The sequence below is a fragment of the Eulemur rufifrons genome, chromosome 7, assembly GCF_041146395.1.
Source record: "Eulemur rufifrons isolate Redbay chromosome 7, OSU_ERuf_1, whole genome shotgun sequence".
NCBI classification, from domain to species: Eukaryota; Metazoa; Chordata; class Mammalia; order Primates; family Lemuridae; genus Eulemur; species Eulemur rufifrons.
In genome coordinates this window covers 5,296,103-5,319,592 of record NC_090989.1, presented here as the reverse complement: position 1 = coordinate 5,319,592, position 23,490 = coordinate 5,296,103, and the positions used below count along the sequence as shown (strand labels likewise).

General features: G+C 37.4%; 1 protein-coding gene across 1 annotated transcript in view; it reads right to left on the bottom strand.

Moving 5' to 3' along the window:
• DSCAM (DS cell adhesion molecule) overlaps window positions 1-23,490 on the bottom strand; it is a 740,578-nt gene that overhangs the window by 280,440 nt on the left and 436,648 nt on the right. The window contains exons 6-8 of the mRNA XM_069471934.1: window positions 12,781-13,059; window positions 8,610-8,885; window positions 656-952 (exon numbers count right to left, since the gene is read on the bottom strand). Coding sequence (XP_069328035.1) covers window positions 656-952; window positions 8,610-8,885; window positions 12,781-13,059 — 852 coding nt within the window. The remainder of the gene's footprint in view (window positions 1-655; window positions 953-8,609; window positions 8,886-12,780; window positions 13,060-23,490) is intronic.

Below are 23,490 nucleotides of genomic sequence, written 5' to 3'. Positions count from 1 at the left end.
GATGCAGATTATTTTCATGTAAGCATATCTTTTTCAGTGAAATAAATATTTTTGCATGTGGTGTTTTCTCCTAAGAGGGTTATTTTTTTCCTTTTCTTATTTTCAAATGAATTGGATGAGTGTTAAATACTTTATCAGCTACTTCTATTAAAATGTGAATTACAAGATAAAAGGCAATCTAACCAGTAGAAAATAACTAGTCTACACTGAACGACCATGCATTCTTGGTGAAAACACTGGTAGCAATCGATCAATTGTTTAACTCCCTCTATAAAATATAGGATGAAGATGGAGGTTATGCCATGTTGCACTATGAATGTCAGTTTAATACCATGTACATGAAGGGTTACCATGGATGTAGTAACAGAAGAAAAGGAGAAAGGAAGAAGCATGCACAGCATAAACCAGGACAGGAAAGATCGAGTGGACAACTCTAGGAGTAGAAAAAGGGAACAAGCTGACTAAAGAAACCAAAATGTCATTTCCAACATGACCCAGTCAGTGCCATTCCTGAGTAGGAAGGAAAGGGTAGGAAATGGGAAGCAACAGTTAATCCGTTTTGGCATTCCAAGACTCAGCTCGGTGCATGCAGAAACCTTCTCCTCCACTACAATGAGTTATGTGTGTTTTTTTGAGGAGCTGATTTGACAAGCACCTCTTACGTTTATTCGAGCCTGGTACAGGACGACTCCCGCTGAGTTGTTGGCCGTGCAGCGGTAGACACCCCCGTCCCGCACCTGGGAGCTGGAGATGTTCAGGTAGCTGACCACGTTCCCCTCCGACGTGATCATCTGGCTGATGCGGTGACCGCCACCCTTAAGGATCGGGTCGTCGTCCAGCGTCCACGTGATCGTGGGCAGAGGTGTTCCCTTCACGTTGCACATGAGGGAAACCGGTTCTGCTGGACTCACCACTTTTTCACTGAAGGCAGAAATAATTTTGGGAGTTCCATCTGCAGGAAAACAAATTGTGGAAGGAAGTGGCACATACAGATAATTAACTCCCAAATACGCTTACTCGGTGGTTAGGCGGCAGGTGCAGCGGTTGTTAGACACTGCCTATAAAGGTCTGGTTGTATTGATAAAGTGAAATCCCAATCAGAATGAGATTTCACTATTTTCAAAACTGGTAAGCAATGCATTAGCAAGCTTCTGTAAATCACTTTCCTATTTCCTGATTGTCATAACAAGAGCAACGATAATGCAACCTAGATATTCAGGATAAACAATGGCAGCTCCCAAGAAGTCTCCAGTTCAAAACTCGTCTATCCCCACCCAAAGTTATAAACAGAGAGGAAATCCAGCCCACCCTCCAAAGAGAAAAAAAACAAAAAACAAATTAACAGTCACTTTAGCTTTTTACTTCCCTCAAGTTATGTAGGGATTTCTCACTAGAGAATTGTTTAGAGGAATAAAGGAAACTACTGGGAGACTGATTATCCCATATTCATCATTTTCTCATAGGAAATAATCTTTTATGGTTTTAATTACAAATGGTAATTACATGTAAATTTCCATGAAGTCTCTGAGAAGGGGTAGAAGCTAAATAAAGTTTGTATTAAATATTATGTGTTAAATATCTCTAAAAGTATTTTAAGTAGGGTGGCCATATAATTTAACATCCAATCTGGGACAATTTTGAGAGTGAAATGGGTACTGCTAATAAGTATGCCAAAAGGACAGGCATGACCCAGAACTGTCACAAGCAAACTAGGATCTTAATCTTAAGAGATGTTTCCATAGGAATTTCTCATATGTTTAACAAAGATCAAATTTTCATATTCCATTATTTTTCTGTCACATAAATGGACTATTTTCTTGTTATTATATGATAATAATCACAAATGCATGTTTCTTTTTAATATGTATTTCCACTAAAAAAGAGATACATCCATGTTAAAGAAAATATATGAAAATCAAAGGAATAAAAGTTACCAATAGGCCAACCAGCCTTAGGCATACAAATCAACATTGTGACACATTTTTTTCTTGGCATAAGTGGGTCATTTTGACATAATTGTGACCACATGCAACAGGATTTCTGAGTCTGGTAATAAACCTTGCTAGAGGGGATGTGTTTTGTTTTATAAAATAATTTTTGTGCTCCCTTAAAGAATTTGTCCTATAATGATTAATAGATTTTTTTTTAGCTTTTAATTTTGACTATAAAAGTAATGTATCTTAGTTGAAAAATTGGAAAGTATAGATAAAAGGAAGAGGGGAAAACAAAATTGAGGATAGGTTGTAATTCCATCAGGGAAAGATAACCCTTAATAGTTCCAAACAACCCTGGGGAAAGTGTCACTTTGCAGCTTGGTTCTGTGGCCGGCAGGCCAGCTGTGGGGGTCCTCGTGGTGGTCCAGGCTGAGCTGCTGCCCTTCCCTACGTTCCTCTACATCTATTCGCTCCCAAATTCCTGCATCTCACTTCTTCACTCCAACTCTTGTCTCAGGTGGCTGCAGAAGGCCCCCGAGCACGATTTTTCCCCAGATACATTCCTAAGTAGCATACTGCAGTGTCCTTGGATTGCAGGCATTTGTCTTTTACTATCAGAGACGAAAAAAGAACTTTAAAATACTAAAATGAAAAATCCTGTGCTTTTGCCTTTAAGAAACTGCAGACATTGCCTCATCATACTCTGTATTTAAATCTACAGAGGCGTTAGATGTCATCGTGATTGTTATTCCTGGTACATAACCCATCCTTAATGCTTGGGAGGACTGAGGTTATTTTTATTTGTCCTTCTAATTCCACGGTTTTTGTAGGCTGTGTTTAGCTGTAAATTTTTTTGCACTGATTTTATAGTAAGCACTGTAAATTCAAGTGTTTTTATCTGTTTAGGAAAGTGTTCTTTAGCATAATTTTTTGTAGGTATAGCTTACATACAATGAAATGTATAGATCTTAAGTATACAAATGAGTTTTGGAAAATACGTACACCTGTATATCCATGAAAATGATCAAGATATAAAACATTTCCATCCCAAAAGGTCACTATGGGCTCCTTTCAGTCAATCTCCATCCACCATAGGTGACTACTGTTCTGATTTCTATCAGAAATATGTGTTAATTTTGCCTGTTCTTGAGTTGTAAATAAATGTGATAATAGAATATGTACTCTTTTATAATAAATCCATATATTCTATCATAAACACAGTACACTTAATAAAATTATGAAACATAACTTTGGAACAGCACTATTATCTAACGCACAGTCCATATTGACATTCTGCCAATTGACGAATAATGTCCCTTTTCTCCAGTCCAATCATCACTGCACATTATTCATTTGTCATGTCATTTCAGTATCTTTTCATCTGGAATAATCTTTAATCTCTTTTGTGTTTCTTGACTTTGATATTTTTGAAGAATAATTTTGTAGTCAGTTGCTCAAATTGGGTTTGTCTCATATTCCCTCATGATTAAATACAGGTTGTACATTTTTGCCAGAAATAGCACGGAAGTGATGTTTTTCAAGTGCTTATTGGTAATCTGTACATTTGCTTTTGTGAAGTGTCTGCTCAAACCTTTTGCCCATTTTTTAAAATTAGACTATTGGCCCTTTTGTTATTGATTTGTAGAATTCTTTATGTATATGAAATACGAGTAAATATGAACACTATATGTGTCAGATATCTTATAATGGTCCCATATATTTGTCAGATATCCACTATAGATTATATTTAATATCTGTCAGATATATATACTACACAGTAAATATTTGTGTGTGTAAAATGATTTTCGTCCAGTCTGTGGTTGCCTTTTCGTTTTCTTAATAACATTATTGACATTTAGTGCTTTCTGTGTCCTAAGAAATCTTTGCCATTCTGTGAGTAATGAAGAATCTTTCCTTTTTCTTTTAGAGACTTTACAGTTTTAAATTTCACATTCAGGTCTGTGTAAGGTATGAGGTGTGAGATAAGGATTGATATACATTTTTTGACATACATTTATTGTTTCAGTGCTATTTGTTGAAAAGCCTTTCCTTTATTAAATATTCTGAGCCCTTTTGAAAATCAATTCATCACCTATCAAGCTATATATTTGTCTTATTTAATGTAGCTTTGTAATGAGTCTTCAAACCTAGTAGTATGAGTCCTTCAAATTTACTCTTTTTTTCAAGACTGACTTGTTCTCAGTCCTGTACTTTCCATATATATTTTTTAGATCAACTTAGACTATAAGACTTCCACTTTTCCACATAAAATTTAAAATAAATCTACAAACACTATGGGATTTTTGATTGAAATGACATTGATCATTTTAGAGAAAGTCATTAACATAAAAATATTTAGTTTTCTAATCCTTGAATATGCTATATGCTTCTAATTTTTTAGGTTATTTGAATTTTATATTAGCAGAGTTTTATAGTTTTACATGTTGAAATATTTCACACTTGTGTGGCATTTATTCCTAAATACCTTACATTTTATGCTATTATAAATGAAAATTTCAAACATTATTTTCCAATTGTTTGTTCCTACTATGCATTTTGTATATTGTTTTTGTATCCTTTGACTTTCTAAACCCAGTTATAGGAATTGCTTTACAGTTTTCTTGGTATTTTCTATGTAAACAACAATGTCTGTGATTAAAGACAGATGAACTTTTTCCTTTCTAAATTTTATGCATTTTGTTTCCTTTTCCTGCCTGACTAGGACTGCTAGTATAATGTTTAATAGAAGTGGTGGGTCTGAACATCCTTGCCTCGGTCTCAATTTTAAATGAAAAACATTTAGTGCTTAACCATTAAGTAGGAGTTAGCTGTAAATTGTTAATGGATGCCCCTTATGAGGTGAAGGAACCTCCCCACATTCCTTCTAAATACTTTGATGAGTTTTTAAATTCTGAGTGGACACTGAATTTTGTTAAATGATTATTTCCTTTATATATTGAGATGATCAATTGTTTTTTCTCCTTTATCCTATTAATATATTGACTCACACAGATTAGATTTTTAATGTTTTGGCAATCTTGCATTTATAGGATAAACTCCAACTGATATATATGTGTATGTGTATACATATACATATATGTATGTATATGTTTACATCTACTAAAAGTTAAAATTGTAGTCCTTTATGTGAAATGTAAGAACCTTGCAACAAATAATTTTAAATAATTTAAATCAAATTCTGCTCTTTGTGTTATTACATCTATTTATATTATAAACTCTATGACACAGTGTTGTGATTTTATAATATTATAATCCATCAATTGTTGTTTAAGTAAATTAAAAGAGAAAATGTAATTTTGCTAAATGTCTGCTAACATGTTTACCATTTCTCATGCTCTTTACTCCTATAGATCTGAATTTCCATTTTATGTCATTTTCTTCACTCTTCATGACTTCATTTATTATGTATTTATTATGTATTATGTGTCATGTATTAATGTGCAGGTCTACCAACATCACATTCTTTCATTCTTCGTTTTTTGAAAATAAACTTTATTTTGCTTTAATTACTAAAGACTTTTTTTTTGCTATAGACTTCTAGATTGGCAGGGCGATGTTTTTGTTTGTTTTTTATTTTCTCTTCCACATTTTAAAGATGCTGGCTGCTACATTGTCTTCCTTTCTGCAAAGTATCTGATGAGGAGTCATCCCCATTTGTGTTACTAATAATATACTTTTATATAATATTTTCATCCTCTAGATTTATAAAATTTTCTCATTATCTTTGGTTTTCAGCACCTGGACTCTGATGTACTCACATGTAATTTTCTTTATATTTATTTTTGGGTTTTGCTGATTTTTGTGGCTCTGCAACTTTATTTTTTATATCAAATTTGAAAAAGTTAAGGCCATTATCTCTTTAAATACTTGTTTCTTCTCCACTTCTGTCTCCTATTTTCCTGGGCTTCCAATCATATGTATGTCAGGGCATCTGACAATGTCCCACTTGTCACCGAGACTCTAATCATTTTCTTTGCAGCCTTTTGTCTCTCCATGCTTCAGATTGGATAATTTCTTTTTTTTTTTCTTTTAATCTGTCTTCAAGTTCACTGATCATTTCTTCTTCCTTCTCTAATCTTGTATTAAAACAAACAGAGTGAAGTTTTCATTTCTATTGATTCCTTTTTATACTTTCCATTTCTCTGTTGGTCTTTCCCATATGTCCACTCATTACGTCCATGTTTTTCTTTAGGTTATTGAACATATTTGAAATAGTAGCTTTAAAGTCCTTGTCTGCAAATTCTAACATCTGGTTCCTCTTGTGTTCTGTTTCTATTGCCTATTTTGTCTCTTGTCCTTTGGTCACAGTGCCCTGTTTTTCCTTTGCCTAGTTATTTTTTATTGTAGACTTGGATTCTCCCCCGCAGTTTTGCAGTTCAGGTGTCAACCAAGTTTTCCATGGAGGTTTATTTATAGGTTTGTGGACTTTCTACTGCTATTTCTTCTTTTCTGGAATTTCTGCCCCAATCCCTCAATTTGTAGGTGTTTTGCAAGAGTAGACCTCTGTCCTCTGATACTTCCATATTATAAGACTACATCTCTCCACTTTTCTTTTGGTGTTTTTCACCCTCCACCTCATGGACTGGGGAATGTCTTCAGGGGGAAAGTTGTATCAATGTAGATGTCATCTAATCCTCTTCCCTTCTTTCAAGGGTCACATCCTTTCTGGCTACTTTTGGTGTCTCACTAGTGTTTACATATAGCTTTGCTTTTCTCAAAGTTTATAATTTTTATCAGCTTGCGATTTAGTCTGATACATGCTATTTTATCATTTCCAGAACTAGAGACTATTATTATTCTAGTTTATTTCATTTTCCAAGGTATTATGGTTTTACCCTGAACCTATAATTATTAGATTCCATTTTTTGGCCTCATAGGACATACTCCCAGATTCTCCATTATATCAGTGTTCATTTCTAGTTTATAGTATTGTGAATTTTTATAATTCTATTTTAATCCATAGCTATTGGAATGAGAATAATGGAAGGTTTTTCTCAGAGGAAACTAGCTAGATACCATTTTAAAGCAGGTACTAGATATGCATTTGTAATTCCATTTCTGCTCTCTTTTGCTACATTAGCACTGTCATCTCTCAGAAGGAAAAAAGTAAAGTGAAGCTTCTTGTCCTGAATGGAAACTGACATGCTGCAAATAAATCTGTGAATATGTTCAGTATGCTCCTCTGCTCCCTTTTTTGTTCCAGTGACAGCCTTTTTTGGAGATGAAAGCAGACATTATTTTCCCAGGGAGACCTGAGCGTCTTTGAAATCTTTCTGGCTGTCACTCTGATAACCTGAACTCTTTTGGCATCATTATGGATTATCAATATGCTTTTTAGGTTTTCTTAGTCACACGAGATGGTTGCCGAGGTAACTAGGCCTAGACAGGTAATCTCTTTTTCCTACAAAGAATCTAAAAATAGTGACTATGGAAGGACTAGAGGGTGCATCATCATTAGCAAACTGGCTCTGTACAAATTGATTACTTTCTATGCTTAATTATACTGTGGAACATGGTGTCAGGCATTTAATATGAGTGCCATGCCTTCAGCTAATTTCCCCTCTGCTTTAAAAAAACCTCACTGTCTGCAGTGAAATGCTTGAATCAAAATAGGAATCTCTTGCTAAGCCTGCTACTGCTTATAAATTAGCTAAGGTTAAAAAAAATAACAGAAATATCATCTTAACATCAAGACATATTTAAACTTATTTTCATATATCAATGAATTTTATTTGTTCTCCCTTCAGGTTATACGAAAATCATTTAATTATTTTAATCAATTGATAACAGATGAATTTTAAATTATATATAAAGACATTAATTTCCAAAAAACCACATAAATACACAGAAACTAGTTAAGTCTCTGGTGATAAACATATGTCTTATTTAAATATTACCTGTGATAGCTTCTTTCCCTGGCTGATTGATATGCTTGAAGATGTTAGTATGCAGTAAGCAGTTAAGAAAAGCAAACGATATAACATATCTAAAACCTGTTATTGTACCACAAAGTAATTCTTCACAAATACCATTCACTCAAATCTGTGAACATTTGGACCCAACTACAGACAACTGTATCACCCAGATGCCATCTTCTCAGTCCACCAAGCACTATACTGAAATTTTGCTGTGCACTTACTCTCTAAAGTCATCTTTCTCCACTGGTGGCTATTCCCCCCACCCCACCCAGGGAATAGCTGGTAACGTCAGGAGATGTTTTTGGTTGACACAACTGGCAGGGGGTGCTACTAGCCCATCTCTAGTGCATAGAGGCCAGAGATGCTGCAAAACATCCAACACTGCATAAAATAGTCCCCAAAACAAGGCGTTATTGAGAAACCCTGGTCTAGAAAGTTAGTGAATTGTCAACAAAACTATAAGTTTTGAGCTTCTGAGGTTATATCTTGACAAGCAACTTTAAACACATGAGTGGGCAATGTTTCTGTTACTTAACTTTATGTTACTTCTAACATAATCCGATTTCATTCTCATCAGAACTTTCTCCCTTATTTGCCTGATTTAGCTTGAAAAACGAGGGTGAGGTAGAGACCTGACACCAGAGTTGTCAGGACTGCTTCGCTCTTTATTCTTCTCTCCTGAGTGCTCTGGGTTTGGGTTCTTTTTCAGCCGTACCCTATAACGAGGCCCACTGACCTTCAAGGACCACCTGCACATAGTCTTGAGCGGACAGCTTATCCTTGCGCACAAAGCACTGGTACGCGCCCCCGTCACTTTTGACCATGTGATCCATTATAAGGTTTTCGTGGTTGATCCCTGTGATCCTCACATTTTTTCCAGGGTTGAGGATTTCACCATTGCGGTACCAGGAGAGTTCCTGGTCCTCAGATCCTGTCACGCTGCAGGACAGGGAAACCTGGCTCCCCACGCTGCTTTTAACCTTCCGGGGACTGATGGTAGCTTTCAGTGGCTCTGGAGATTTCGATAAGAGAGAGAGGAAAAAAAAGGTAAAATCATCACTAGATATCATTTCAACAACATGCTGGACTTTCGACAGGGCAAAACCCTCCATACAGTTGGTATGTTCAGCATCAGTTTATAGTGCACCATTTTGTTCAGGAACATCCTCTTTGTGGGTTTTCTCCCTGGCTTTCTCTATACAGCCAATATGATAATGTTGGTCAAACTGCCTTCTCACTGAGGACATGTGAGGGTGACAGAATTAATTGACTGATGACAAGAAATGCAACGTGCTGGTTACTGATAGGGACCATAAGTATTTGAATATACAAGTCCTAACTTGCCTTATCCCAAGGCAGCACTGACAGGTTTGCTCTGGGCTATTTTCACACACAGATATACTCACTCACATGCTGTATGTGGCTTAACCAGGGCCAGTACCACACAACTGTGAAAAAGCAGGTTGATGTTAGAATTTGTGACCACGAAACAGAGTTTTTCTTTAAAATGAGGCTAACTGATCTGGACAGTGATGCAACTCCCATATTGACTTCCTATGTTTTCAGTTCAACATACCCAATTCAATGTAGAAAGCTTTTACTAAACATCTACAATGTGCCAAGGATGGGGTCAAATGCACAGATGAGACAAAAATGAATGCGGTGCAACTAGCACATGCCATAAGATTATCAAATATCTTTCATACATTAAGTCAGTCTTCTCATACTCACATAAATTTTGTGCTATCTCCATTTTACAGAAGAGGAAATGGTTATTCAGAGAGGTTAACTAACTTAACTAAATCCACTCAATAGTTAAAAGGCAAAACAAACAAAAAGCCAAACAAAAAAACAGTTTTTTACCCCAGTTGCTCCTTACTTCTCATCTCACCACACTGTAATGTCTTTGGTTCTAAGAAGCTCAGTCTTCAGGATTGGTAAGACAAGTACAAAAATGGTTACAGTGACCGAGCAGAGTGACGGAGGAGCCTTTGGAGACATACCATACGAGTATCTACAGGAAGAGCAGGAAAGGCCCCAGATGTCAAGGATGGACAGAACTGAAGCCAACGGGATGGAAAGAGGGCATTGTGGAAAGTGGTAACCACGAGAATGAAGGCCCAGTGCACAGGTGTGTCTGAGGAAGTGTCTGATTCAGTTTGGATGCGACCATGAACCCCTGAAGGAGAATAATGGGAAAAAAATGACAAAAGCAGTCTGAGACATGACTGCTAAGAACTAGGAGATTTTGGAATCAAAGCAGAGATAACTAAAAGAAGCATTCAGGAATGTATAGTGAGCGAGTGCCATAGTCAAACATATTTTTAAGAAAACTGATTGATCATATGGAGTTTGACAAATTAGAGTGGGGGAAACTGGTCAGTGAAGGCATCGCCAGTGTCTAGTGTAGGCACGATGAAGACTCACTCTAGGACAGGCTGGTGGTTGAGACCAGAGCTGAGAAGCTCTGTGAGATCCAATCTCTAGGACTCAGCAGGACTTGACCGTAGAAAGGAAAGGCTTAAAGAGGACCCAAGATTTAAAGTTTGTATTGGGGAATGAGAGAAAGGAAAATGTTTCTAATAATAACAAGAACCATCTGGAAGGAAGAGAGGTGGAGAATTCAGTTGGTATCCTACATTGTTCTCTTAAAGTGCCAGCTAAACATTTGAAATAAAACTAAATTCACACCTAATAGGTACAATGCGCACTATCTGGGTGATGGGCACATTTATAACTTTGACTCAAATGGTACAAAAGCAATTTATGTTACCAAAATGTTTGTACCCCCATAATATTCTAAAATAAAATAAAATAAAAATAAAAACTGGGAGACATGCTTGTCTGACACTCATGCAAGATGCTGAGGCTAAACATACAGATTCAGAACTTATTTTCAGACATGAGGAATCTGAAGTCATATGGATGACAGAGAGAGTCAAAGGAAAACAGAAGACTTGCTTGAAGAGAAGAAGGTTCTGAATTTGGAACCCAAGAGACTGCTTTCCATTTACAGAAGAGAGACAAGAATGAAAAAGTAGTTCTCTTCTGCACTCAGAAAGAGTGGGCAGAACATTCAGGAAGCCTCAATGTGGCAGATTACAATTATGAAAACAGGCATAGTCAGAATTAAGACTTTTCCACAAATCACTTTTAAGATATAGTTCTTGATAAATGCCTTTAAGAGAGAGACAGAGAGAGAGAAAGAGATAAAAATACCCCGAGAGTGGAGCAGAAGCCAGGTGGGAAAGGAGGAACATGTCCCTGGGGATGGAGCAATACCTTAGGTGAAGAAAGATGGGAAATGTTAGACAGCCAAGTATTAGAAAATAATCTTCCCATGTGAATGGAGGGACATTAATAATGGGTCTTTCAATCTGGAAAGGAATGAGTTTGTACAGGGATTAGGAAGACGTTGGATTTAGCAAGATTAGGTTTCTATTGAAGCAAAGCAATGGGAAACAGGACCATAAAGGTTTGCTCAAGATGGCTTCTCTACTACAAGCTTTATTCAGTGGAAATTAGGGAGCCATGCAGGGAAACACAGAAGATATTTCGAGCCTATGGAGATAATTCTCACTGGTTGTCCAATGCTGGGTTACTTCATCTACGTGATTCTTCGACTATGGAAGTGTAACTGTGCAGACTTTATCTTCTATTTCTAATCCCAGTCTAAGCATGTTCGAATGACATTTGCAGGACTCATGCCATATGTGGCTTAACTAGGGAATTGCCGGTCAACTGGTTCCAGAAAGGCATGTGGATATGTAATTTAAATGTATTTTCTTAGGTAGGCACAGTGCTAAGGCACGCTACACTCGGGTGGACACTGAAGAGACAGTTCCATAAATAGGGTTGGGGCTGGGGGAAAAAATAGAGAAATAAAACGCCTCCCCTCTCAGTGTGAGATCCCTGAGGTTTAGTTTGTTCAGTTCAGTTCATCAAATAAAAAATATGAGCTAAAAAAATAAAAGAAGCATTATATTGGCAACTAAGACATCCTGTCTGACCATGGCTCTGCCACCCCATCCTGGCCACGTGACTTGGGTAATGCAGTTTGATTTGGCTTCTGTGTGAGTAAAGTTGAGGGTGTTCGACTAGAGTGTGCCCCCTGAAATCACACCCCTCCTCCCTCCGAGTCTTCCTTCAGCTCTTCTTCAACACATTCCTCGAGGCAGCCACTCCTTCAATTGAGAAATGAAATGTAGCCACCATATTTGGACTACATAAATTATCTAAAATACTGAGTCTTTAGTCCATTATTTGGGTAAATTATTTATTTTTTGTTTCAGAATATTACGGGGGTGCAAACACTTTGGTTCCATATATTGGCTTTGCACTGCCCGAGTTACATATGGAAGTAACATTCATCAGGTGTCAGGCAGGTGGGAGGAGAGGGGGGCTGGGTAAATTCACACATAATGGGTGAGTATCTGGGCAATTTAGAGCTCTGTACTTCTGCTGATATTAGCCCCATTTAGGAATTTAATGTAGAAATAATCTGGAAACAGACCAAGTACAACTACTTTGGCTGCCACTACTTGTGCTGTAAGAACAGTCCTGCCCTTTCCGGTCTATTTTTAGAGAGTTTGGCCATTCTGAATCCACCAGCCAGGTAACGTTATCTTGCAGATGTATCTTGGAGATGTAGCAGTCCTGCCACCTAATGGAAATCTCAGCGGTCTGAGGATCAGACAGACTTGAATTCAAATCCCACACCCAGTACTCCCTAGTTGTATAACCTTGGGCAATTCGTCTGAGCATTCATTTCCTCATCTGCATAATGGGGTATAATTTACTACTGTGAGAATTAATGGGAGGCTACACAGATAGCCTGGAGATTCGCTCACAACAGAGCTCCATCGACGGAAGCCAGCAGCACCTTTGCAAGTTACCGTCCAACTTACGTTTCACGTACAGGCGGCCTATCACCTTAGCAGTGCCGTATCTGTTGGACACTTCACACACATAGCTGCCTGAGTCCGAGGGGCGAGCATTCTCAATGAGCAGCCCCGTCACGGTCTTCTGGAACCTCCCAGAAAGTTCCAGGGGCATGTTGTCCTTTAGCCAGCGGTAATCTGGCTCAGGGTGCCCAAGCGCTTTGCAAGGCAGCTCCACACGCTGCCCTGCCATGGCTTTGCGATGATCAAACCCATCCAGGATGGACGGGGCTGAGTTCGCTGGGTCTGTGGAAGAAAGAAAAACTCTTAGAGGCAGTGAATGAGAAATTGAAGTGGCCATATAGAATTGCATGGCTTCACGTATAATTTAAATCCTATATGTCGGACCAACTATTGATATAGGTCCTTAAGGTTTTATAGGTGAACAGAAAAAAAGTGCCCCATTCTTACAAATTCTTTTTGCTCAGAATTTGTAAAAGGGTCAATGAACACTGGTCAGAGCTTCTGCTTGTCCTTCCCTACCAGTAACTGAAAGATTCAGAGTTGGCATACTTCAACAAGAGTGGTCAGTTCAGGGCAAGAATTGGATTGTCTTTTTATAAATAGGAACATCAGACTGCCCCTTTCAAAAGAGCAACAAGTCGGGTATTGGTGGCTCACACCTATAATCCCAGCACTTTGAGAGGATCTCTTGAGGGCAGGAGTTCAAGACCAGCCTGGGCAACATAGCTAGACCTTGTTGCTACAAAAAAAAAATAAAATAAAATAACCAGGTGTAATGGCACACAACTGTAGTCCCAGTTATTAGGGAGGCTGAGGCAGGAGGATTGCTTGAGCCCAGGAGTTCAAGGCTGTAGTGACCTATGATTGCACCATTGCACTCCAGTCTAGGCAACAGTACAAAAGGAGTAGATCTTAAATGTTCTCACCACACACACATGAACACACACACATACACTTATACAAATAGTAACTATGTAAGGTGATGAATAAATTATTTAGCTTGATTATAGTAATCATTACAATATATGTTACCATTGTATTATAAACATTTATAACATATAAATACCACCTTGGACAATACAAATATATACAATTTTTATTTGTCAAGTATCCTCAATATCACTAGAGAAAAAGAAACTCTAGCTAATGAGATGTAAGAGGCAAAAATGTGTGGATTTGTAGGAAATTTTGCTTAAAGGTAACTTAGCTGGCAGAGGTGTCCTTTCACATTTTCTCTTTCCTCCTTTTCACCACCTGGAATGTGGATGTAAAGGCTGGAGCACCAGCAACCATTATGGCTATGAAATCAGATTGAGAATAGAATCATACATGAGGATGATGGATCAGAAACATAAAATCCTGGTCCCTGGCAACCTTGGAGCTTCCAAACCACCTTCTGGACTTCTTTCATGTGTGTGAGAAGTAAACTTCTATGTTTAAAAAAAGGACAACAAAAATCTTCTAGAAAGACCTCTTTAAAAGGTTGCAGTTCCATAATGAGCCACTGAGACAGTCAACAGGCACCATTGAAAACCGAGAATAAAACATTTAGCTGAAACTTCTTGTGCTTTGGATTTCCTTTGTGATCATCAGAGACAGAAATTCATTATAAACTCACTGCTCTTTTCACTTCGCTGGTGTCTCCAGAGAACAATGTGAAAGCAATATGATGAGGGAACTTAAATAATCTAAAGAATATGTGACTGGGTTTCCAAGACTCTTCTGAAATGTCATCATTCATTAACTGAAGAATACTATGTTCCACAATTATTTCCATTCACACGTTTGACTCTGAGGCTCCAGAGGGAGATAGAGATATAAAAGTTTCACGGTAGCAGGCACAGAGCCTGTGTTAGGAAAAACCTCATTGCTTCATTCCGCCTGATTCTAAAGGAAATTGCAAACAGGCTTTGGAAAGTGTTGCTTTGAAGATCAAGTTACTTTCTTACAGACAGAATAGCTAAGAAGAGACAAGCCTAAGATATGATGTCTCACTAATCCCTGGCATCCTCAAATGTTGACTGAGAATCTGGGAAAATGGCTAGCTGTCCATATCCATTTTACTAGAAGTGTCATCACCTGCACACCCCAGTGGATATGATGAACGAGAAGGAACAGGAATGTCCCTAGGGCCAACTCCAAAGATGATCTTGGACATCCTCAACCGTGTGTGATTTTATTACCTCTTCGTACATCAACTTGTAGACAATACAAATACCATGGGGATATTGTTTAGTAAGAAGAAATTATATCTGAGATATATGCTTTGAAGTAAGCTTCTCTAATGTTATTCTGAAATCTGCCTTCATTTATTTAAGAACATGGGAATATAATAATAGCTCTTGCTCTTGAGCAACACATTTTAGTCAGAACAGAGTAGAAGAATGGAGATATTACAAAGTAATATGAAAAAATGTTATGAAATCTGTCATTTTGCTTAGAGCAGAAGGTAACATTAGACTTGGAGAAAGTAGCACAATGATGTCACCCTTTTGGCAGGGGTGGCTAGTAACCAACACCACAGTGTGCACCTCTGGTATGTTTTTTTGAGACAGAGTCTCATTCTGTCACCCTGGGTAGAGCACAGTGGTATCATCACAGCATCACAGCCCACTGCAACCTCAAACTCCTGGGCTCAAGTGATCCTCCTGCCTCAACCTCCCAAGTAGCTGGGACTATAGGCACACGCCACCTCGACCTGCTAATTTTTTCTACTTTTAGTAGAGACAAGGTCTTGTTCTTGCTCAGGCTGGTCTTGAACTCTCAAGTTCAAGCAATCCTGCTGCCTCAGCCTCCCAGAGTGCTAGGGCATTGATTTTTTTTTGCAGGATAATCCCGCAATCTCAGGAAAAAACATGTACCCACTTCTAATGCTAGTCATAAAAAATCAATGCCCAATGATGGCACTTAAAAATTTATATTCTAACTAAAATTAACTACAGACAGAAATTTTTCAAATACACTTAAAATAGTGCTATATAATTCTGATGACATGTAATCCCAGTGCTTTGGGGCACCGAGGTGGAATGATGGCTTGAATCTAGGAGTTTGAGGCTGCAGTGAGTTCTGATGACACCAGCACTGCACACTCTAGCCCAGGCAACAGAGTGAGACCCTGCCTGAAAAAAAAAAATGGATGAATGGCTGGGACAGTTGGATATCCACATCAAAAAGAAGAATTTAGAGCCTTTTCTTACACCACCTACAAAAATTAACTCAAAATGAGTTATAGACCTAAATGTAAGAGCTAAAACTATAAACCTTTCAGAAGAAAAGGTAGAAAAAATATCTTCATGATCGTGGGTTTGGCAGATTTCTTGGGCATAACACCAAAAACCATAAGCAACATAAAAATGATATAGCCATCTTTTTCAAAATGAAGAGCTCCAGCACTCTCAAAGGCACCATCAAGAAAATGAAATAAGAAGTCACAGGCTGGGATAACATGTTAGAAAACATATTTCTGATAAAGGATTCATATCTACAACATATTAAAAATAAACCCTTGTATCTCTATAATAAAAAGAAACAATTCAATCAAAAATGGGCAAATATTTGATGTCACCAAAGAAGATGCAAAAATGGCTATAACTACATGAAGAGATGCTCAGTCGCAGTAGACCTTAGGGTCATGCAAGTTAAAACCACAGTGAGGTATTACTTCACACCCAGCAGGATGGTGTAACAAAAAACATAAACAGTAACAAGTGCTGGCGAGGACTTGGAGAAACTGAAATCTTCATACATTGCTGGTGGAATGTAAAAGGGTGCAGGCACTTAGGAAAATAGTTTGGGAGTATCTTAAAATGTTTAAACTTCTATGTATTGTAGACCCCCAAATTCTAGGTATCTATGACAAATAAGAACATATGTTCATTCAAAGACTTGTATACGTAAATGTCCATAGCAGCATTATCCAAAATAGTCATAAAGTAGAAACAACTCAAATGTCCATCATCTAGTGAAGGAATAAACAAAATGCGACATATCATACAATGAAATACTATTTAGCCACAGAAGAGTGAACTACTGATACATGTTACAATATGGATGAACCTCAGAAGATTATGCTAAATAAAAGAAGCCAGATACAAAATCCATATATTAATTTCATATGATTTAATTTATATGAAATATCCATAAAATGTAAATCTTTAGAGACAGACAACAGATTAGTGGTTTCCTGGAACTGGGAATAGAAATTCAAATTGATAGCAAGTGGGCAGGAGGAATCTTTGTGTGTGATGAAAATATTCTAAAACTGGATCACTGTGATGGTTCCACAACTCTATAAATTTTGTGAAATGATTGAATTGGATGGAGTTTATGGTTGGTAAATTATATCTCAATAAGACCGTTTTACAAAAAAGGAATGGGGCATTTCTTTTAAGTACACAATTTAAGCAATGCTTGAGACAAGCTCTTATGGGGATATTTGATCGTATATCAAATTTGAACAACCAAATAGCATTGTTGGCTTTACTTTTTATGATCTTGTGTTCAAACTTTTTAATGTACATTTACAAAAATTATTTTTATCACAAAATTGGAAAACTCACACAAAAGTAGAGAAAATAATATAATGTATTCCATATATACACCATGCAGATACTGCCGGTACCAAAATTTTTCTATCTCCATCTGCCTTTTAATTTCTTTATAGTCTTTGTTTTTAGTGCTACAGTATTTGCAACAAGTCAGGGAACCTATGTAATTTTATCACTATATCATTAGCATGTTTCTTTAATAAAAATAGAGGTTTTATAAAATATAATCACAATACCAATATCACACAATAGTAATAATAATCTCTTGGTTTCATCTATTATACACTCTATATTCATTTTTTCTTGAGCAGATAAAAAAAATTTTATTACTTAAACAATTGAGTTAATTAAGTCACGATCTTTCTACAGTTTGCATTTAATTATTGCATCTCTTGAGAGTCTCTTATAATGCAGAGCAGACTTGCCCTCCTCACTTTTTTCTCCCAGGTCTTTGACTTGTTGATCTGAAGAAACCAGGTGAGTTATCTTGTAGGACAGTGGTCCCCAACCTTTTTGGCACCATGGACCAGTTTCATGGAAGACAATTTTTCCATGGACCAGGGGAGTGGGGACATGTGGTGTTCGGTCAGTGATCCCAGCGATGGGGACCCGCTGTGAACCTTCGCTCGCTCTCCTGCCACTCACCTCCTGCTGTGCGGCCCGGTTCCTAACAGGCCACAGACCTGTACCTGTCTGTGACTTGGGGATTGAGGACCAAAGTTGTAAGAAATCCCCCATTCGGAATTTCTTTCTTTCTTTTTTTTTTTTTTAATCTTAGAACCTGACTGTAATTTACAATATATAATATTGAGTAGTATGGTATGTGGCTTAGTCATAAAAAAGGAAATACATTATCATTTTAAATTTTGCTTTTAAAAGGACAGTAAGAAGTTGTTTAAGAAAGTGATTACAGGCCGGGCGCGGTGGCTCACGCCTGTAATCCTAGCACTCTGGGAGGCCGAGGTGGGCGGATCGTTTGAGCTCAGGAGTTCGAGACCAGCCTGAGCAAGAGCGAGACCCCACCTCTACTAAAAATAGAAAGAAATTATACGGACAGCTAAAAATATATATAGAAAAAATTAGCCGGGCATGGTGGCGCATGCCTGTAGTCCCAGCTACTCGGGAGGCTGAGGCAGTAGGATCGCTTGAGCCCAGGAGTTTGAGGTTGCTGTGAGCTAGGCTGACGCCACGGCACTCACTCTAGCCTGGGCAACAGAGTGAGACTCTGTCTAAAAAAAAAAAAAAAAAAAGAAAGTGATTACAATTAAGAACATTATTTTTCAGACTAGCTTTCAGGGAAATAATTTGACAATATTTTAAATATTCTAATCTAGACATTATATATTAAACATATCAAAACAAGTTTACATATATTTTCCATAGAGGAAATTTCAATGACAATTATTTTACTATTTTCTTTGTATGCATGGGTATTTAGAATTTGCATAGAGACTAATTAGAGCATTCAAATGTAATCAGTACACTTTCTGCTTTTCTTCCTTTTTTTCCTAAATCAATATAAAATTACCTTTTTCAAGACGATGAATAAAAGTATACATTATACCATAGTAAGTATTATGATTAGTACATTTATGAGAGGTGTTTCACTTTTAAAAACAGTTATTCTTATTTTGTTGCCCAAGAGCCCTCTTGTTCTTCTATTGCCATAGCCATTTTTCCTCTAAACTGGACTTTAGTTCAATGGATTGATTAGATAAATGTTCAACCTTTTTTCTTTCTCTTTGAGAAGCTCACTATGTAATTCATAGTACATCCACATAATACGTGGCTTTCCCACATTTACTAAATTGATTGGCAAGATCAGATGTTGAAATTTAGCTGAATTGATTATTTTATTAGGGGTGGAAAAAAATGGTGATTTTCTAATTTTCTTATTTCTTTCAAATTCAGACAATGTAATTATTCTGTAGATAAGAACTTTTCCTCCTGAACTAAGGTTTGGTTATCATGAAATACAATAGCGGTAGGAAAGACAGTTGTTTCCTTTAATCACCAGGTGTCAAAATGAAGAATTGGTGCCTGGATCACCACTACACAGACCAATGAGATTCTTATTACTGCTGTTTTAAATTATAAAATGTATGTGCCTGTGTGCATATGTAAATATATGTGCACATAAAAATACATATATGGACACACGTGTGGATATACATGGGTATAAAATCATAATGAATTCATGGGTTTTTATAGTGTTTAATGGTTATCAATCACATGCAATCATACGTTTTGATGCTCAGCTTAGCCCTTTCGGCTGGTGAGAGTGTCTTCATGTTGGCTCCTGTGTCATTTGAAAGACCTCGTTAATGTTTCAGGCTCATCTTATTATACATTTCCTGCCCCAGACCTATAATGAACTCTTCTTCCAAGAAGCCCTGGTTCCTTTTAGTGGGGAATGATTTTGAAAGCAGACTATAATCTGGGTGCTAGAGGTGCTTGTTGCTATTGTGTGCTCATTCCTTCTGGGAGTTTTCAGTGGGAAGACCTTGGAAATATATATTTTTTTAGAAAGCATGTACTGATAGTTTCAATTAAAATTTGACATTTCAGGGATATTACTTAAATTCTTGCCTTTTATACTTTTATTTTTTTCTCTTACATTGAAAATCTTGGTTCTAAATAAAAATATTAAAATAAAACTAATTACTTTTCCCCTATCATACTATATATATATACATATATCCTACTAGATATATATCCTATATATATGTCCTACTACATATATTTTTTGAAATTAATATTTAAAAAATAAATCAACCAAATAAATTTTAAAATTTATTTTAAGCCATTTTTTCTTTAGAATGTGTTTGTCATATACAAAAACTGTGTCTTAAAGTTATTTGAAATATGTTTTATGTTTGATTATCTAACAACTTAATATGCATTTAGATTCATTTATTTCAGTGTATTTTCAGTTTTTAAATTACTTTTTGAATTTAATATTCTGAAATATAAAACATTTGCATGGTTCTAAAGTTGAAACTGTATAACAAGATATATTAAAAAATGTCTTATTTCCACCCATGTCCCATTTACTTTTTTCCCTAGAGGTAAACCATTTTATTAGTTTTTAGTTTACCTTTCCAGTATTTTTCACAATTATAAGCAGATCCATACATATTTAAATCCTTCCACTTTCCCTACATAACAGACACATACTATGTATGCTGTCCTGCATCTTCCTTTTTTCACTTAAGAATATAGCCCAGATATTACTTCACTGATGTGATGAGAATTAACCTCATCTTGCCTGCATGTCACTTCATTCAGTAGTACATTATAATTTATTTAATTATCCCCTATTGATGGATACCGAGGTAGTTTCCAAGATTTTGCTACTATAACTCTGTGATTAGTAACTCTATGCATAAGGCATGATTTTGACACTCCATCATTGGAAAATCTTCCTAGATTACTCACTCAAAGAAAATAAATTCATATGCAATTTTGCTAAAAATTGGCAAATTCCTCTGCATGGGGTGGGAGTATCTTTTTTAAAGTCCTCAGAAAGACTGATCAAGAAGGGAAGGAGGAAATGAGAGAGCAAAAATAACCAAAGTCAGGAATGCAAAAGGGATATCACCACAGCATTAGAATTCCAAGATCATCTTTGCCAACTGTTAAGTCCTAGAGGACAGGCTGGTTCTCACTCATTCCCAGACTGCAGCCCTTTGACTTAAGCACGTGGAGTTCACCAGGCCCCACTTCTATGGACCAAGACTCCAGTTTTATCCTACTAAGATCTTACTAGGCTTTCAGAAGAGCTGCTCAGCTTCTCAGGTTTTCATCTTTCTCCTCTAGAACCGCCCTGCTGGACAAGCAGCCCAGATACCAGTCTCACTTCCTGTGGCTGTTTTCTTCCAGAATGTGGCCCTATAACTGTTCACATTAGCTCCTGACAACTTCCAGCAGATGTTTTTGTACACATTTGACCAACCTTTCTAGGTCCTCAGAGAAAGAATGGCTCAAAAACCTAGTCCTCGTATAAAAATCAACAACATTTTAAAAAATAGGTTTTGTCTATTTTATTGATTTTTAAGGAGTAAACTTGTTTGCTTTTACTATTATTTTTGTCTATTTTCTTTTTCATTGATCTCTTTCTCTTTATATTTTCTAAGTAACTTGAGCTTATTCCCCAGATGCTGAAAAGATATTTTTCTTAACATTTACAGTTCACAAATTTTATTAGGATATGTTATGTGTCAACCACACTGGGTCCATTTCCCCAGGTATAGTTGTGCCATTTCAATATGAAGTCATTATTGTATATCATTTAATTACAGGACTCTTTCTTGAATTATTGTTTTAAATACTTGCTCTGATCTAGTGTTTGGTCTTCTTCTTAAGAGAATCTAGTTATACATGTGTCTACCACCTTTGCCAGCCAGCAGTATATCTTTCCACTAATTTTTTTTACCTCTATTTGTTGATTTTCTGCATGTGTTTTCTTACTGTTCTTTATTTACCATATTATGCTTTTTGTTTGTTTATTTTCTGATGTGTTCCGCCTCATTTTATAACTCTTAATTTTTTAAAATTCTTTCCTAAACTATGCCATTTCTTGTTTCACAGATTTTTGTTGTTTAGTCATTGTGCTTATGAACTATTTTATTTCTGATTTATGCTGCTATTTCAAAGCTTTAATCATTTTCAAACAATAAAGTATAGTATTCAGAAGATTTGTGTCTGTATTTTTTAGTTACTTTTAATTGTCAAAACATTATTTGGTTCATTTGCATCTTTTTTCTTGTGATAAAGTTGTATAGGGCTAAACCTTTTTTCTTTCAGGTCCACTTACAAGGAGGCAGCACCTCTTAGTTAATCAGGACACGCTCCCTGCAGGAGGGGAAGACATAAGGATGCTTTTCCAGGCTTTTCTCTTGATTTTACCCTGATGGACTCTAAATATTTATCCCACTTCTCAGAGCGGCGCTGGCTTGGGAGAGTGTCCGCCTTCAGTCACGCCTTTCCTCGAGCACTCCGTTCATGCTAAGGCCATTCGCTCCGTTTTCCATGTTGCGTTTTTCTTTTGTGGCATTTCATGGGGTAGAATCCTGTCCGGCCTCCCAGGCTGCAGAGCCTCCTCTCTCTGTTACTGTCAGATTCCACTCCGGCTCAGTTTCATTTCTAAATCCAGCAGTTTCCCTCAGGGTCAGTCTCTGTTCTTCTGAAAGGAGTATTCGCTGAAGGCTTCTGCGGTCTTCAAGGACGTGGACCACCAGCAGCCTGTGCGACCCTCACTGCCTACCCTGGCCGCCTTCTCTACTCATCGCCCACTCAGAGCCCACGCGGTCCTAGCCCAGCTGTGAGTCTTCGGAGGCTCAATCCCGGGCGCCCACCTGGGGGACGCTCCTCTGCTTTTGGAGGAAAGTGCTTCCTGACTGTGCTGTAGCTCAGCCAGGCCGTCCCCTGCCACCGCCCTCCACTTCTGCTGTCCCCACACCGCTGTTCTTGTCTGTCACCAGTAGTCCGTCCACACTCACCCGTATTCTAGGGTTTCTGGGGCATCTCCATCACCAAGTTGTGTTGAAAATGTCATCCATGTGCTTTTCCCTTCGCCATCCCATCTCATGTTTTAGCTTCAGGAGGAGTTTGACGGTCATTATAAACCTTGCTACTAACTAACGTGTCCCCACCATGACCCAAATTCCATGTACACAAATGTACACATGTGTAAAATGAACTTAAATCTAATTTAAAATAAAATTCATTTCTCTTTTTTCTTCAAAGCTTAGCATTTAGAATAGTACTCTGTGCTCTGTGTCTATGTCCTGATCTTTTAACAAGTTTGTCCCTCTACTGCTTTATTAAAATCTCCGTGACAAAAAAAATCATGACTTATTTGCCACATACGGCAGACTTTCATATGAGCCTTTCAATAACATGTGACTCTGCAAAACCCTCTCCTCTCCTTGTAACTGTCACCTTCCTTGTCTTCATCTGCACCTTCATCCCCAAATGTCCAGTCTCATTCCCTGGCCACCCTTCTGCTGGCGTCTCAGTGTCCGATGTCCCCTCACTCAACGGTGTCATGATGCTCTCACTTCCCCAGTGCTCACTGGGAGATCTCAGGGACTCCTGAGGCTGCCATGGCCACCAAGGACTCATGACTGCTGCTGCCAATCCTGGAAATATCAGTGAGTCCCTC